This window comes from Bidens hawaiensis, unplaced genomic scaffold (assembly GCF_021521415.1).
Source record: "Bidens hawaiensis isolate Kalapana, Puna unplaced genomic scaffold, B.hawaiensis_p1.1 tig00046490_1, whole genome shotgun sequence".
Classification (NCBI taxonomy): Eukaryota; Viridiplantae; Streptophyta; class Magnoliopsida; order Asterales; family Asteraceae; genus Bidens; species Bidens hawaiensis.
Window position 1 is genome coordinate 1 of NW_027498301.1, and position 15,166 is coordinate 15,166.

The 15,166-nt window shown below is 35.1% G+C and overlaps 1 protein-coding gene and 2 pseudogenes across 1 annotated transcript; 2 read left to right on the forward strand and 1 right to left on the reverse strand.

The window, feature by feature from the left end:
- Positions 1-460: 460 nt before the first annotated feature.
- On the forward strand, positions 461-3,042 carry LOC143596461 (RNA demethylase ALKBH10B-like; the record flags this gene model as incomplete). Its single annotated transcript, XM_077075232.1, has 7 exons — positions 461-571; positions 670-767; positions 838-955; positions 1,024-1,143; positions 1,212-1,324; positions 1,413-1,567; positions 2,423-3,042. Coding segments are annotated over 7 exons (1,211 nt in total), but the record flags the coding sequence as incomplete, so codon positions are not given.
- Positions 3,043-12,083: 9,041 nt separating this feature from the next.
- On the forward strand, positions 12,084-13,012 carry LOC143596460 (putative clathrin assembly protein At1g25240 pseudogene; annotated as a pseudogene).
- Positions 13,013-13,463: 451 nt separating this feature from the next.
- Positions 13,464-14,702, reverse strand: LOC143596462 (protein BASIC PENTACYSTEINE1 pseudogene; annotated as a pseudogene).
- Between the last annotated feature and the right edge of the window lie 464 nt (positions 14,703-15,166).

Sequence of the window (15,166 nt, forward strand, 5' to 3'; positions counted from 1 at the left end):
GTATTCATACATATATAGTAACGTTATTCATAGAACATTGGATTGTGTCCTTTTGGGGCAATACAGAAAGATATTTGGATAATTTTTTTTAATGTCAAGTTATCGCATTTTTCAGTTAAATAAATGAACTTTGTTTCTTTTTTGATACAATCTTGAACTTGAAATTGCTTGAAGTAGTTTTATTAACTAAAATAATCCCAACAAAATATATATTCCTTTGAAGCAAACTGGTTTCCATAAGCATATGGAAACTACATTTCATTGCTGTCACAAGCTGTCACAAGCAATAAAATTTCATTGCTTTTAACAAACTGCATTTCTGCATTAACCTATATGTAGTAACATTATGTACTTTTGTAGCACTATGAAGTATGAACTCATGTTTACATGCAATCACTTCAAGCTTTTGAAAATTATGATGTGAAATAACTATATAACTACCATACCCTTATAATTTGAGCAGGCGTAACCACAAAACCTCAAAAAGACAACAATGCTAAGAGTCTAGACCACTTGACTGAGAGTTTAGAACATGAGGCAAAGGAGGCTAATGAGAATCCAAACTCAAAAGGTACTTCTACACTTTCTTTTTCTTAAGTTAATATTCTTTTATTATCATTCTCTTTGGTTTAACTGTTATTGTTTATTTTCTTTAATGCACATATTCAGAGAACGATTCATCGTCAATTCGTACTTCACAGCAGAAGCCAGATGCTTTGGCTACTGCAAAAACTTTTGTTGCTACTGAGATATTAGATGGCAAATCGGTAATTTTATACTAATCTTTATCTACTTAGTGTAATAATTATGCTGTAAATTTGAGACTTCTTTTTACAGGTTAATGTGGTTGATGGGCTGAAACTGTATGATGAGTTGCTTGATGATTCTGGAGTTAGAAAAATGGTTAACCTGGTAAATGATTTAAGGGCTGCAGGAAGACGTGGTCTATTTCAAGGCAAGTTTACACATTCTCTAACGTTTAATTTATATATATTTTATCATTTCTGTACATTTTATAAGCAGGAAATACGTTTACTGTCTCGAAAAGGCCGATAAAAGGTCATGGAAGAGAAGTGATTCAGTTTGGCTTGCCTGTTGTGGATACACCTTTTGATGATGAAGCCATTAATGGAACCTCTAAAGGTATGCTTTTTAATTCAAATAATAACAAATATTATTATATGTGACTGAAATGATATTAAAATTTTCAGATAGGAAAATAGAACCGATTCCAAGTTTATTTCACGAATTCATTGAAAGATTAATGACAATGGAAATTTTGAAAGTGAAACCAGACTCTTGCATTATTGATGTCTATAATGAGGTTAGTAGCGATTACTGATTAATGGAATTAATTTTAGCATTTAACAATGTAATTGGGCTGGCCCAATTGGTGGATGTGTGTTTTGCAGGGTGATCACTGCCTGCCCCACATGTGGCCCATTTGGTTTGGGAGGCCCGTTTGTGTTTTGTTCCTGACTGAGTGTGACATCACTTTTGGTAAAGCAATAAGCTCTGAACATCCCAGGGATCACCGAGGCTCTATCAAGCTTTCTCTCAAATCCGGGTACACTCTGTCTCTTAAACTGTTATTGGTGGTTGTACAGTTGTACTGTACAATCATGTTGATGCACAGAGGGTGTGCATGAAACCGAATTAACCGATCCCTAACCGGAAAACCGACGTAACCGAACCTCATAACCGAACCAATAAAAGGGTGATGGTTTGGTTTTAGGACTCTTCAGCAACCGGTGTTTTGTTTCTGTTTTGGTTTTGCGCTCACTAAAACCAAAGAAACCGGACTGAACCGAAAAAACCAATTTATGATTAATTTATATTATAAAATATTATTTCAATAAACCAACCCAATAAAAATTGACGGTTTGGTTTTATGTTTCTTCAAAATACGATCTTCGGTTCGGTTTTGCGACCAAAACCGAAAAAACCATTTATAATTAATCTATAAGAAATCAATCAACAGAACTGAAATCTGAAATTACCGAACCCACTAAAACACTGACGGTTTTGTTTTATGATTCTTCAAAAACCGATTTTTCTGTTCAGTTTTGGTTTTACTAGTAACCAAAATAAAAAAAAACGGAACTGAAAAAACAATTTATAAGTAATTTATCATAAATAAATAAATAAATGGTGTAGGCTAAAAGTTTTAGGTCTAAACATATAATAATCAATTAATCGTTAATTAAAAAAAGGTTATTTCTGAAAATGACCCAATTTCATTATTTTGGCCCATTGCTTTTCTGGTCCAAAATTTTAAACCCCAAATCCCGAAACTGAAGGGTTTTCAGAAACCCAAAAACCGAATTATCTGTTTTTGGTTCAATCTGAGCCCAAAATCGACCCATGCACACTTTTAGACGCACTTGCTGACATGGCAACATGATTGCTTTTGTGTTTGTAGATCAACACTCGTTATGGAAGGAAAATCCACTGATTATGCTAAGCACGCGCTTCCATCCATCCGGAAACAAAGAATCCTAGTAACCTTAACCAAGTCACAACCAAAAAGGTCCACACTGGCTCCAGTCGTACCTCCAGCCCACTGGGCCCCACCACCTATCAGGTCCCCAAATCCAATGGGGCCCAAACACTATGTCCAGGTTCCAACACCCGGGCTCCTCCCACCTCCAAACGGAATCCAACCCATTTTTGTCCCAGCTGCAGTTGCACCACCACCGATGTCCTTTCCAGCTGCTGTTCCTCCGCCCATGGGCGGTGGATGGACGGCAGGTCCTCCTCTGAGGCTGCATGTGCCACCTGGCACCGGAGTGTTTCTTCCTCCGGGTAGCAATTCTGTTGGAGAAAAGGAAAATGAGGCGGGAAAGCATGATGATGAGGATAATAATATGTCTCCGGAAGAGAAAGTGGAAGGTGGTTTGGATGCAACGGAAGAATGATGTAACCGTTAGCAGAGGATCGGTTCAGAGAGAAAGAGAAACTTCAACTCGGTTGAAGCGAATGTAAAGAGCGGGAAAAGTGGAATCCTTACGGTTTTTTGTTGGTCTTGTTACAAGAAAATGAACACGAACATGAACAGAGACTTTAAATTTAGCTCAATTACACGTTAGTTATGCATTAAGTCTGCTATTTTTTTGGTCATTACCATTATCGTTTATGATCAATGTTTAGATCACAACCGGGTTTGACTTTTGATCTTTAAATTTGGGTTTAATCTGGTTCTGGTCGAGCTTTCTGTCTAGACCGGTACTAGCTTCAAAAGTGTTAAGAGTTTTAGAGCCGGCTGGAGGGTTGGGCAACCCGGGCGACTGGCTGGGGCATTTAGTTTTTGGGGGCACAAATGTTTTTATTATATAACTAGATGGTTTCCCGGCGCGTTGCGCTGGGTCGATGTTATTGACAGTCATACTCGTACAACTTATCAAGCGGTGGGACTGCAAGTAGAGGTGAATTCGATCAGTCCGGGATTACAAAACCATAAACAAACCCCAAGAAAACTTTGTTAACGACCAAATATAGCAAATTAACATAACAAAAATGCACATTGCGGTTGCGAACCTACGAAAGTTTGGTTGGTATCTGGTTATTGGTGCCGAAAGTAAGGCAAAACATAAATTCTTCCGCACCTGAATACAACGAACAAAAAAAAAACACATGTGTTGCAGTTGTGAACTAATACGAATTCGTTGATTCTTGAATCGTCGAACAAAAACAACGGACAAAAAAAAGTCGCAGCGTAAAAACCACCTCTTAAAAACCGACCAACCACGTGAGACCACGTGGACTAATTACGTGATTATGTCACCAAACTTTTCAAGTATTATATATAATAATATATTTTTTATATGTTTATTTTTATATAATAGGTACAAATCTTAATCCTCTTTTAGATATTGGGCCCAATTTTTTTAATTCATAACCCATTTGAGATATTGAGATATTGGGCATACGAGTCTTTTTATTTTGTTACCCGTTAGGGTCTACGGACTTTTTAATTTCAGCTCGATCAAAACATTAAATTTTTGAAGATGGTCCTGACACTTATTTCTATGATCTAGCTTTAGGTCTATATTATTAAAAGGATTAATTTCATATATACTCCTACTGAAAATACTAAATGAATTTGGTCAGGTAAAATATATAATGTTGTGTTTGTGGATGAGATAAGAGTGGTTCAAAAAAGCTGAAGTGGTTCAAATTTAATGGATGAGTAAGAGATGACATGAAAATGAAATGTTGGCCCTTGAAAAGCTACTTTCTGTCATGTATCAAAGACATAAAACATGGGCACCTAACCTTTTCCGACGCATGCACATGTCTATACTAGATAACGTTCGTGCAAGGTCTCAATCACGTCGGTTGATGAATCTTGTGTTGAATTATTTGACCTAAACATGACTCGTATTTAGTGTTTCATGAACACGAATCATGTAATCATTTGTATAGACGTGTCAAGCGGGTAAATGGTTTGACGGGTAATAATAAAATCGTAAACATGCTAATCGGGTTGGTAGGCCGTAAAAAAGATCGATTAAACGGGTTAGCAGGTCGATGCGTCTAAACAAACAGGTTGGTTGGTCACAATCGATATAATTAAATGGGCTAAGCAATAAGCATGTCAATTCAAACACGATCTGTTTAATAAATGAGCTACATACGACAACCCAAAACCTGATTATTTTCATATCAAGTCGGAAATTGCCACCCCTAATGTCCAATACCTAGTCATGGGTGAACTCTCCTTAACCAAATGGTTATATTTCAAACCCTATTATGGGTATTTAGAAAGATATTAGGTAATGTAGAACTATGGAGTGTTTGTTGCAGTTATTTGAAAAAACTTGCAGGTAAAAGTAAAACCTAAAAGTAGGGGTGTTCATGGTTCGGTTCGAAACCGTGAAACCGTCCAAACAAGCCATCAGTTTGGTTTCGCGGTTGTTTTTTTTCTTTATTCTCGGTCGATTGGTTTGAAAATTTCCAAACCGTAGTGAACGGTTTGGTTTACAGTTTGATTCGAAAACCAACCGCATAAAACCGGACCGGACTGTATGATTTATTTATATGTATTTTTTAAATATTTCATATAGTATATATGTCTATATACACAGACACTACTAAATATTGCCAAATATTAATAACTAGCTTTTAGCCCGCGTGTTACGTGGGTTACTTTTATTATTTTTATTCTTTTTAAATTATTGTGAATATATATTTTCATGTATGATGTGTTTAGATATTAAAATTAAAAGTTACATAAACGTATAAAGTATATTATATTTATTATTTGGAGTTAAAGTATAGTTTGTTTGTTCTATTTTTCGTTTGTATCTCAAATTGGGTCTCATGGGTCTTTCAGTTAATGTGGCTTAACACTATGTTGTTTAATATATGAATTTTCTTTATTTACATGAATGTATGTTATATGGTTTGTTTTATCTACGTTTGTTCTGAGTTGCTAGGGTTAGTTGGTAATGTGGAACGTATATGTTGTTTAATTTATCGCCTCAAATGGGTTTTCATGGCTCTATCAATTAATGTAGTCCAACATTTTGTTGTTTAAGATATGTGTTTTGAGCTTAAAACGCAACCAATTAATTGGTCTTATCCCTTCTACCAGATTCCTAGTTTAAAGATTTTGTGAGCATTATTCATTCATTTCTTTTAAAAAAAATGTTTAATATTTATTTTTGTAGATATTCTAATTATGTATTTAATTTTTAATATTTTTTATTTAGTATTTGTTTTTTATTTTTAAAATTAAAAGCCGTCATTTGAATATCGTGCGTGTTATGATATTAGAACATCTTTTAAGAAACCTTCCTTCTACTTATTAAACCTTAGTGTCGATTGTTCATCTTATTAGAAACCCAAGTTTATCTTTGTTTGTAAATCGGAAGAAATAGTTTGAATATGTGATGATTAACGTTTTTTGATGGAAGTATTGCTGGGTATTGGCCTATTTTGGGGTTTTTCTTAGTGCTTGAGACTTTGAGTAGGCACGAGGTTCTTTCTTTAAGTGATATATTTCAATCGCGTATTTATTCGATCGGATTGAAGAAAGAGCTTTCATTTGTTGAGGAAGCGTCATTGATTAAAGACCTTGGTTTGAAGTATGAAGATCACAGTGAAGACGATGATGAACCAATCATGTATATCAAAGAATGGTTTTATTTTGAAGGACTTTGTTGGGTGGAAAGATCCAAAACTTACACTTAGTATGAGGTGGAGAACTCAACATATTTGGTGTTTCTTGGAGGTTCAGTTAATTTGAAGGTGGCAAATGCAAGGAAGTTAATTAGTATTGCATTTGGAGTTCGAAGAGAAAATCAATGCATGGGTTAGAGGATTCTTGGATGCTTTGAGCATAGAGTCTAATGACATATGAGATGGAATGTATGATAATAATGTTATATGTGTAGAGTTATTAGATGATAATAAGTTGTGAGTTTGATTGTCATAATTCAGATTAATTTGAAGATATGGTATTGTAAGTTAAATTAAATGTTTTACTTAGTTTTCATAATGAGTAGGTCTTACAGAATACTTGTTTTAAATGCGGTATTTAGTGAATACCTCAATACCCACATGCCCATTTGTAAGGTCCATACATAAAAGCTTGATAAGTAATACCAACAACGTTAAAAAAACGTGAAATGAGAAAATTGATCATTTTGTATTGAAAAGTTTAACCCCGAAAAACATTGTATATTGGTATCCCAAAATACCAATGCATGAAGTGACAATTTTTTGGTTTATGAGCATGAGCCATTGTTATCACATCTGAAGATGTTTGACTTATTGAAGCATTCAAGGTACTAAGGTATTAAGTTTGATGGGCTTTGAGGCTTTAGCCTTTTGGTGGTTTAACCACCTGCGTCATCAGAATGTTAATAAATATATTTTTATAAGATCTTTTAGTAATGTTTTATTTTTGCATAATGATGAATTTCATATCTGTTATGTATTAAATATGTTAAATAGAGTCCAATAATTAGTTTCGAAATATAAAATTTTTAAATTTTTTATTTTACTTTTTTATGAGTATCCTTTTAAAGGAGTTTCGGAATAAATCCTTTATATATTTTTATAAATGTTTCTAATGCGTGTTTTAATTTAGTCTTATAAAATTATAAATGCTCTAAGACATAGTTTATCTATTGTACCAATGTCAAATTGACAAAAAAAATTCTCAAATGTTTTCTGTAATAGCAATGAGATCAAGCAACAGCTCAATTAACATTCAATAAAAAAAATTGAAAACTTAACTTCATCAAGAAAGTCAAAACATTTCTCATAGTTTGACCTAATGAAAAAAGTCAAATTGACTAATAGTTGTCACGTATTTTTCTCATAATACCAATGAAATCAAGCTAAATTTAAATGACCATAACCATTCAAAAGAAATTAAAATTTTCAAGTTGTAGCATCAAGAAAGTCATGTGTTGACCTTTAAAGGTCAAATGAGCTATAGATGATTTATCTCCATCCTTCTATTTTGCGTTAATTCAATCGTTATTGGTGAGTTTACTCGACTACAAGGTAGGTTTTCTGCGATATTGTTAATTCCTCCTTTTAGCCGTTCACGATTTTAAATAGTACGGATATCTAAAGGTCAAATAATCAGCAGCAACAAAACTGGCTGACTAAGAAATGAAACTAAATGACTTTTTTACGCTTTTACGATAGAAAAGTTTAACTCGGTTAGTTAAACAGGTTATCTTTGAGTTAAGACCCGTTGGGTTCGCATCTTGACCCATTTAACCCATTTATTCAGTTTGATGAGAGATAGCTTAAACACAACCTAAACAAAGCAATTCACAAGATAGTTTGAAAATTTGAAGATGACCAGAATACAGTATAAAATAAATTGAAATTTGAAAAGCACTGAGTGAAACTGAATAATCAATATAAAATGAGTCACTTTTAATATGTTCTTGCTTCATGAGATAGTGTCTCAATTTGATTTTGTTAGCAGCAAAACTCTGACGAACATTAACAAAAAAAAGTACTATAAATAAACATAGTTTAGATCAAGACATTAAGTGACAACATACATGCAACCGAAATAATAAGTTAAAAAGCACACATGTTAAGGTTCTCATAATAGAAGAAACGTTCCATAAAAAGTAATTCCACAGTAATAACAAAATAATTAGCTCCAGGACCACCAGGAGGTGTTCATGGATGCTTCAGAAACGCAGCTACCCATGTAAAAGCAAAACATTAATAAAAAACCACCACACGAAAAAATAATAATCCGCAACTGAAGGCTGCACAGGGCCAGGAGGTCCAGCTGCAACAGGACCATGAGGCATGAAAGGATTAGCAGTCGCCATTCACCCAGCAATTGCACCAGCAGGAGAAACAACAGGCTGAAATGGCTGGACATAAGAAAATTTACGTTAAATATACTGTATTACTGTGTATAATAATATTTAAATTAAGGCAAAGTTATTTAACTACACTTACACCATGTGCTCCAATAGGTGGAAATACACCAGCTTTTGAAGAGGTCCATGAAGGGAACTGTTGATAAGGGGAGGCAGATATAAGAAATCATTATTTCCTTGATTATGTTCATTGGTTGCAGTCAATAGCATTGCTAAACTGTACCTTTAATGGTGGCTTAATGCTACATGCTCTAGTGAGATCTTTGCAGAGGATATTATGTAGGCTTTATTTTGTTTTAAATGTACACTGCAACATATGTGTCATACTATAACCTAAAAAACAACACTAAAAGATCTTGAAATTAATCGATGAAAATGCTCAAATATGGATTCGCAAGTACAAGTTTTTTCTAGACAAGATTAACTATATTATGAAATACATCGATAGAGTAATTAGACATTCATAGCAAACATTGTACTAAATTTGATTAAATACGTGTCTAAAATGTAAAAATCCAAACAAATGGCATCAAAATACCAAATAAAAACATTGTTCAACTATATATGGGTCATTTAAAAACCTAAACGTCACTATGTTCATGCTGATAAAAAAAGATTTTGAATATTCGGTATCAACTCCATCTTCTTAAAAAGAAGAGTAGGGACAAGTCCTAGAAAATTTACCCAAAAACGTATAGAAATATATGAAATTGGCCTATATTCGAATTTTACCCAAGTGCATGAATATGCCAATTATACAGGGGAAAACAAATTTACTAAATCAAACATACACACTCAATAAAAAGGATGAAGAACCCTAACCAAAATCAGACAGATAGTAAAATTGATTTTAATAGCAGAATCAAAAACACATTCACATAAATAAATAGTGAATGGGTCAACTCACGCATTAGATCACTTAAAAGTGCACATGAAATACTTGTATCAAGAATGCATACCTTCTTCAGCTGGAAGTCTCCTAAGAAACCTTAACAATGCAGGATTGGGTCCCATTACCAGTGATCTAATAAGAAACACGAAACATGTTGAGTTTAGCTTCTTTCAAAAATATACTAAACAAACCATAAAGGCGGTTCAATTGTTCAAACCTTCTAAGATATAGGATTGCCAGTGAGCACAAGCTTCCTTAAAGGGTCATCAAACCTAGGTAATAATTTATAAACATAATAACTGAATCTCAATTTGTTACAAAGATGTAATAATTATGCTGCAATATATATGGAAAACAATATAGTAATCGTGTGTTAGTGAGTACTGTTTGTATAACGAATAATATGCTAACCTTACCAATCTCAGGGGAAGCCCAGATAGTGAGTTACTTGATAAATCCAAAACTCAAAGCTTTAATTTGCATGTCTTCACTAACTATAACTAATAATAAAATAAATATTAATAAAAGATAAATTAATAAACACAGGGCAATTGATTGATTACCAAACAAAAAAACTGACTTTGAAGTTTCTCCCTTTTTTGAATGAAGATCGAATGACCCTAAATTTGTAAGTTATCTTATTTCTGATAATGTCAAGCTAGGAGAAAGTCAACCTTTTGTCACTGAGAATTACAGCCAAACGAACCTTGAGATCTAATACAAATGTTAAAGCTAAAATAATACAAACGATGATATCATCAAAACCCCACCCACCTGAATTTCATCCAAAAACATTAATTTAAACCCGAATTCATCCATTCATAGTGCTCAACTTCACCCCATTTCACATCAATTTCATCCATAAACATCAAATTAAACCCAAAACTACTTTTGTAGCTTTCTAATTCAGTATGCAAATCGGCTTAACCCTAAATACCATTAGCGGAATCGAACAATAATTAGCTGACAAACCTTTCTTCAACAAAAAAAATCTCTTGTTTAATTATCGTGCTAATGTTCATTATGGTTAAATGAACAAACACGAATGCCCCTGTTTGCGTACTTTTGGTTTGTTTGCAGGCCTATATAAGATTAGCTGACAAACCCTTTCTTTCTTTCTTTTTAACGTGATTGAAACTCATTTGCAGCTCGGACCAGATTCAGTTTCCTCTGCTGCGTGGGTAAAAAAAAACACAAGCTCAAAGCACATGTGAATGCAAATAAAGTCAACATTCCGACACTAAAAGACCTCTGTTGGAAAAAGACCATAATTAAAGGTACCATTTGACAAGGACCAATGCTCGCAATTAAGATGTTCACACATCAAACTAACAAGGTCCTCAAATTCGAACGAAAGAGAGATACATACCGGCAGTTGGTGGGATTTGAGAATAGAATCGTCGTGGACTTGCGATGACGAGGTGAATCGATTTAGGGTTCTGTATCCCAAGTGGTGAAGGAATGGAAGATTTAGGGTTTGAGAGGATGTAGTTTAATCTGATCTAAACCCACCCGACGACCCACGACCCGCCAATTTTAAAGCTTAAATGGATTAAAAACGGGCTAAACCAAGCAGAGTTTACCATTTACAAATTCTATAAAAAGAAAGAGCAACCACATCATGACACGTAGGATTTTAGTGTTTTCGTTTATATATATTATTATTATAGACAAACAAAAAAAAAAAAAAAAAAAAGTGGGCTAAGCCCAAATAAAAAATGCTGGAAACTTTAATTGGTCTTTAGTTTTCTTAAATGAGATCCTAAAAAGGTAAAAATAAGTTGTTTGTTAAATTATATAAATTATTGTGACTTGTACAATATTTACATATCATGAATTATTTTCGACATATTGTCTAAAGGCCGAACAAGACTAAACCACGAAACCAAACCGGACCAAACCGTTATTAACGGTTCGGTTTAGTTCGGTTTAAGAGTTCAACGGTTCGGCTTTGGTTTACGAAAATCAAAAACCGTTACTAACGGTTTGGTTCACGGTTTGACCTAAAAACCGCGAAAACCGGACCGCGAACTACCTAAAAGCACTCAAATCCAATAAGAGAAGAGATAGTAAATAAGTAAATGGTTACGTCACGTGTTACAATTCTATGAGCCAAAGATTACTTTACACGCTTCTCTTATTTCACCCTTTTATATTTATAATAATAACATATAATGTATTATCTCAAACTAAATATGCTAACTTATTGTCATTGGCCTTCTAGCTCAATGGTATGATGGTGATGGTTAAGGCTTGGGATCCTAGAGGTCTTAGGTTTGAAACCTGACTCAAGGGGGTTTTCTCACAGTTGGGGGTTTCCTCCTTAATGGTGTTCTTGAGTGAGTCAGGACTGGAGCGTCAAAATCAGTATGGACGGTTGACATCCCGTCTCAGGAAGGCTCACTCAGGTATTGACGGTGGATCCAAACGCTATTAAAAAAATATGCTAACTTATTCGAGATATTTTACCTCAAATATATTAATTTATTAGTACGTAATTTGAATCATATCTTATGTTAATAATATGTTTTATAATTCCAAATCTTCATGACTAATTTTAAATATTTTTTCCAACTAATAAGAAATATGTCTAAAAAGAGCCTGAGTGCCAATTAAGGAAACTACTATAAGCATCAGAAATTACAAATGGAGTAAAATTTTTTCAAAAACTATTAAAACGCAGAATCACAGGAAAATTAGGCAACAAAATCATTCGATATATAAGAAATAGAGCCTAAATTAAGGGAACTAATTCAAGACAAATAAAACGGTAATCGAAGGGGCAGCATCGGGAAGCGAATAAACGACTAAAAGGAATGGGTATGTTGGCAAGGGCTTCCGATGTGTTAAAAGACGCAAGCAGTCTTTTCCTAGTGAATCTGACTCCTTGTTCAACATATCAGAATCCCGATATTGCGGCTGCTGTTATAAAAGCCACCAGCCACAATAACTCCCACATTGATTACCAAAGTGCTCAACGCATATTTGCATGGATTCGTGTTTCAAGATATAATGTCCATCCAGTCTTGTCCGCCCTTACCACAAGGATGGAAAGGACCCACAACTGGACGGTTGCATTAAAAGGTCTAATGCTTTTGCATGGGATCCTTAGTTGCGAAGTACCTGCGGTCCAAAAGATTGGCCGTTTACCATTTGATCTCTCGAGTTTCAAAGACCGAAACCCTAATTTGCCTCATCATGAGGCGTTCATTCGAGCTTATTACAAATATCTCGATAAGAAAGCGTCTTTCATGTTCCGACACACACAAGTACAGAAAGATGGGAGTCTCCGAAGCAGGACAAAACCGAGGGCAAAGCGTTCTATGACACAAGACCTTGCTTGGTTAGAAAACCTTCAAGAGTTGTTAGATATGTTGCTTGAGATCAAACCACAAAGAGAGAAGATGATGAATGTGTTGATTCTTGGAGCAATGGATTGCATTGTTATTGAGATATTTGATATTTATACTCGAATTTGTAACGGGATTGCTGCGGTTATCGTGAGAATATACTCAGGAAACCAAAAGCCCGAATGGCTTTCTTGATTCTACAAAAAGCAGCCGTTCAAGCCGACAATCTATTGCGGTACATCAGTTTTTGCACAGATTTCGGGGTCGCTAAAGCTTCCGAATGCCCCAAAATCGTGCACATCAATGAACACGATATTCGTGCACTCGAGCAGGTAATAAATAGGGATTCAAGCCAACAAAGCCCAATTCCTTCCGACTCGGCGTCACCTAAAATGCCTTAAAATATTGTCGGGTATGACCGAAATGTTTGATCTTGATATTCAATACGAACCGAAATGTTTGATCTTGATATCCAACACAAACAGGTTGCTAAATCTGTGTTCTTATGTTATACAATACTGAACAGACCATTTTAGGCCCGTTGGTTGATTTTATTTATATCGATTAAACCAACCCGGTTTCACATGTACCCAATTAACCCAAAAACCGTTAACCAAAAATCGATCGTTATTAGGATTAAGCATTGCTTAGAACTTTAAACATCAAAAACCAGAATAACCGAAACCCGATTTAACCCAAACTATACCGAAATAATATGAATGCTATGTTCTTAACATTCTAAACAACATGTAAATAGCAACAATATAGCAAACTGAGCTCAAGATTAATATTCAAGAATGCCATCTGGAAAACAACAATTCTTTTGAAAGAAAAAAAATACAGAGTTCATCATAACCTACAGTTAACGCGTTACATCGACCCGACACCAGACCGAACACCGTACTTTCATTAACTTAAACCTTAAAAAGTTAAATCTACCTGATGGTGACAAACTTATTGGTACCATGTTTAGCCCAATAACTTCTCAAATCAATAGCATTAGCAAAATTATACCCTTCAGAAGCTAGTTTCTCTAGAACCTTCTTGAAAGCCCCCTGACTCATCTTTCGGCCCGCAATCCTCGCCCCACGTCGTTTAGTGCTCATCGGGAGCGGGTACATTGATATGGTGGTAGTGCAGCACGCCGACTGCCACCCACCGAACCCCCACCGGTAACACTGTTGAGGCGCCCCTGTACATGTGCAAACAGGTATCGGGATTCCCGATATGTCCATATCAATCCCGTTAATCACCACTTCGACGCCCCGCTTTATGGTTTTCACTCGCTCTTTCGGCCCCGACGGACCCTTTTTCGGTTTCTTCAATCTTGATGGTTTAGCAGCAGTGGAATCGGGTGCAGGGGTGGCAACGGATCCTCTTTTTTTCACGGACCCGCCACCGTTCCCACTACTGCTACCACCAGCGTCTTTATTAACAACCACATTATTGTCTACGTTCATATTAATAACAGGGTCTTTACATAAATCGAGTGGCGGGACCATGTGAATCGGGTGTGACACGTGGAGTCGTTCTCGTTGTATCCAGCCGTCGGTCATGTAGTTCATGGGCACGGGCGGGTCAGAAACGACCCGGGTGTGCGGGTGGTGGTAAGTCGACACATTCGGGTTAATCATTAACGGGTTTTCTCGGTTCGGAAGGAACGGTTTCTGGTCTCTATGGTCCACCATTGGCGACATCAGTTGCAGGCCGAGATGTTCTTTAAACGACGGTTCGTAATAACCCCAATTTCGAATATTCAACCCATCATCATCCATTGAATCTAAACACCCATAAACAAGAAACCAACATAAAGATTAACAATTTACTCTCTTTATAACAATTTCCCCCAAATTGATCACACAAAAACAATCTTTTAATACCTAATTTCAACATGGCTGCACAATCAAAACCTAACAACTTAAAAACAAAAAAGCCCTAATTTTGTAATAAAGATTCAATTTTTAGGGTTTCTAAGCTAGATCTAAGCTAAAACTGACAAATACAAACAGATCCATGATCAAGAATCATAAAGAACATGAATACAGTGATGTATAATCAAAATTAGAGACAACCCACAAATAATTTCATAACAAATAGGGGTAAAGTTCAGATCTCGATACAAGAAACAGATTATAAGCTGTAAAAATATAATCTTTTTGGAGGTGAGAGAGACAAGAGTTTGTATGTATGTATATATGGAGAGAGAGAGAGAGAGAGAGAGATTACCTGTGGGTAAACAAGTCTTTAGGGTTTAGATCTTGTGGAGAGAGGAGAGAGGAGAGAGAAAGAGAAGGTTGAAATTGGGAGTGAGTTTGGTTGTGTATCTATCTATAAAAAATAGTTCTACTTTCAACATAAAAGGAAATATGTTTAGTGTTGCTTCAACTTGCAGCAAGGTGTCTGTCTATCTGAGTATATTTTGGGGGCATTTTCGTCTTAATCAAAAGTGGAAAAATAAATACCTTTTTAGAAAATAAAAAGTTATTTGTGTTATATAATTTTTGTAACTTTTGAGTTATAAAAGTATATGTAATATTTATAGTGTTACCTCTTTT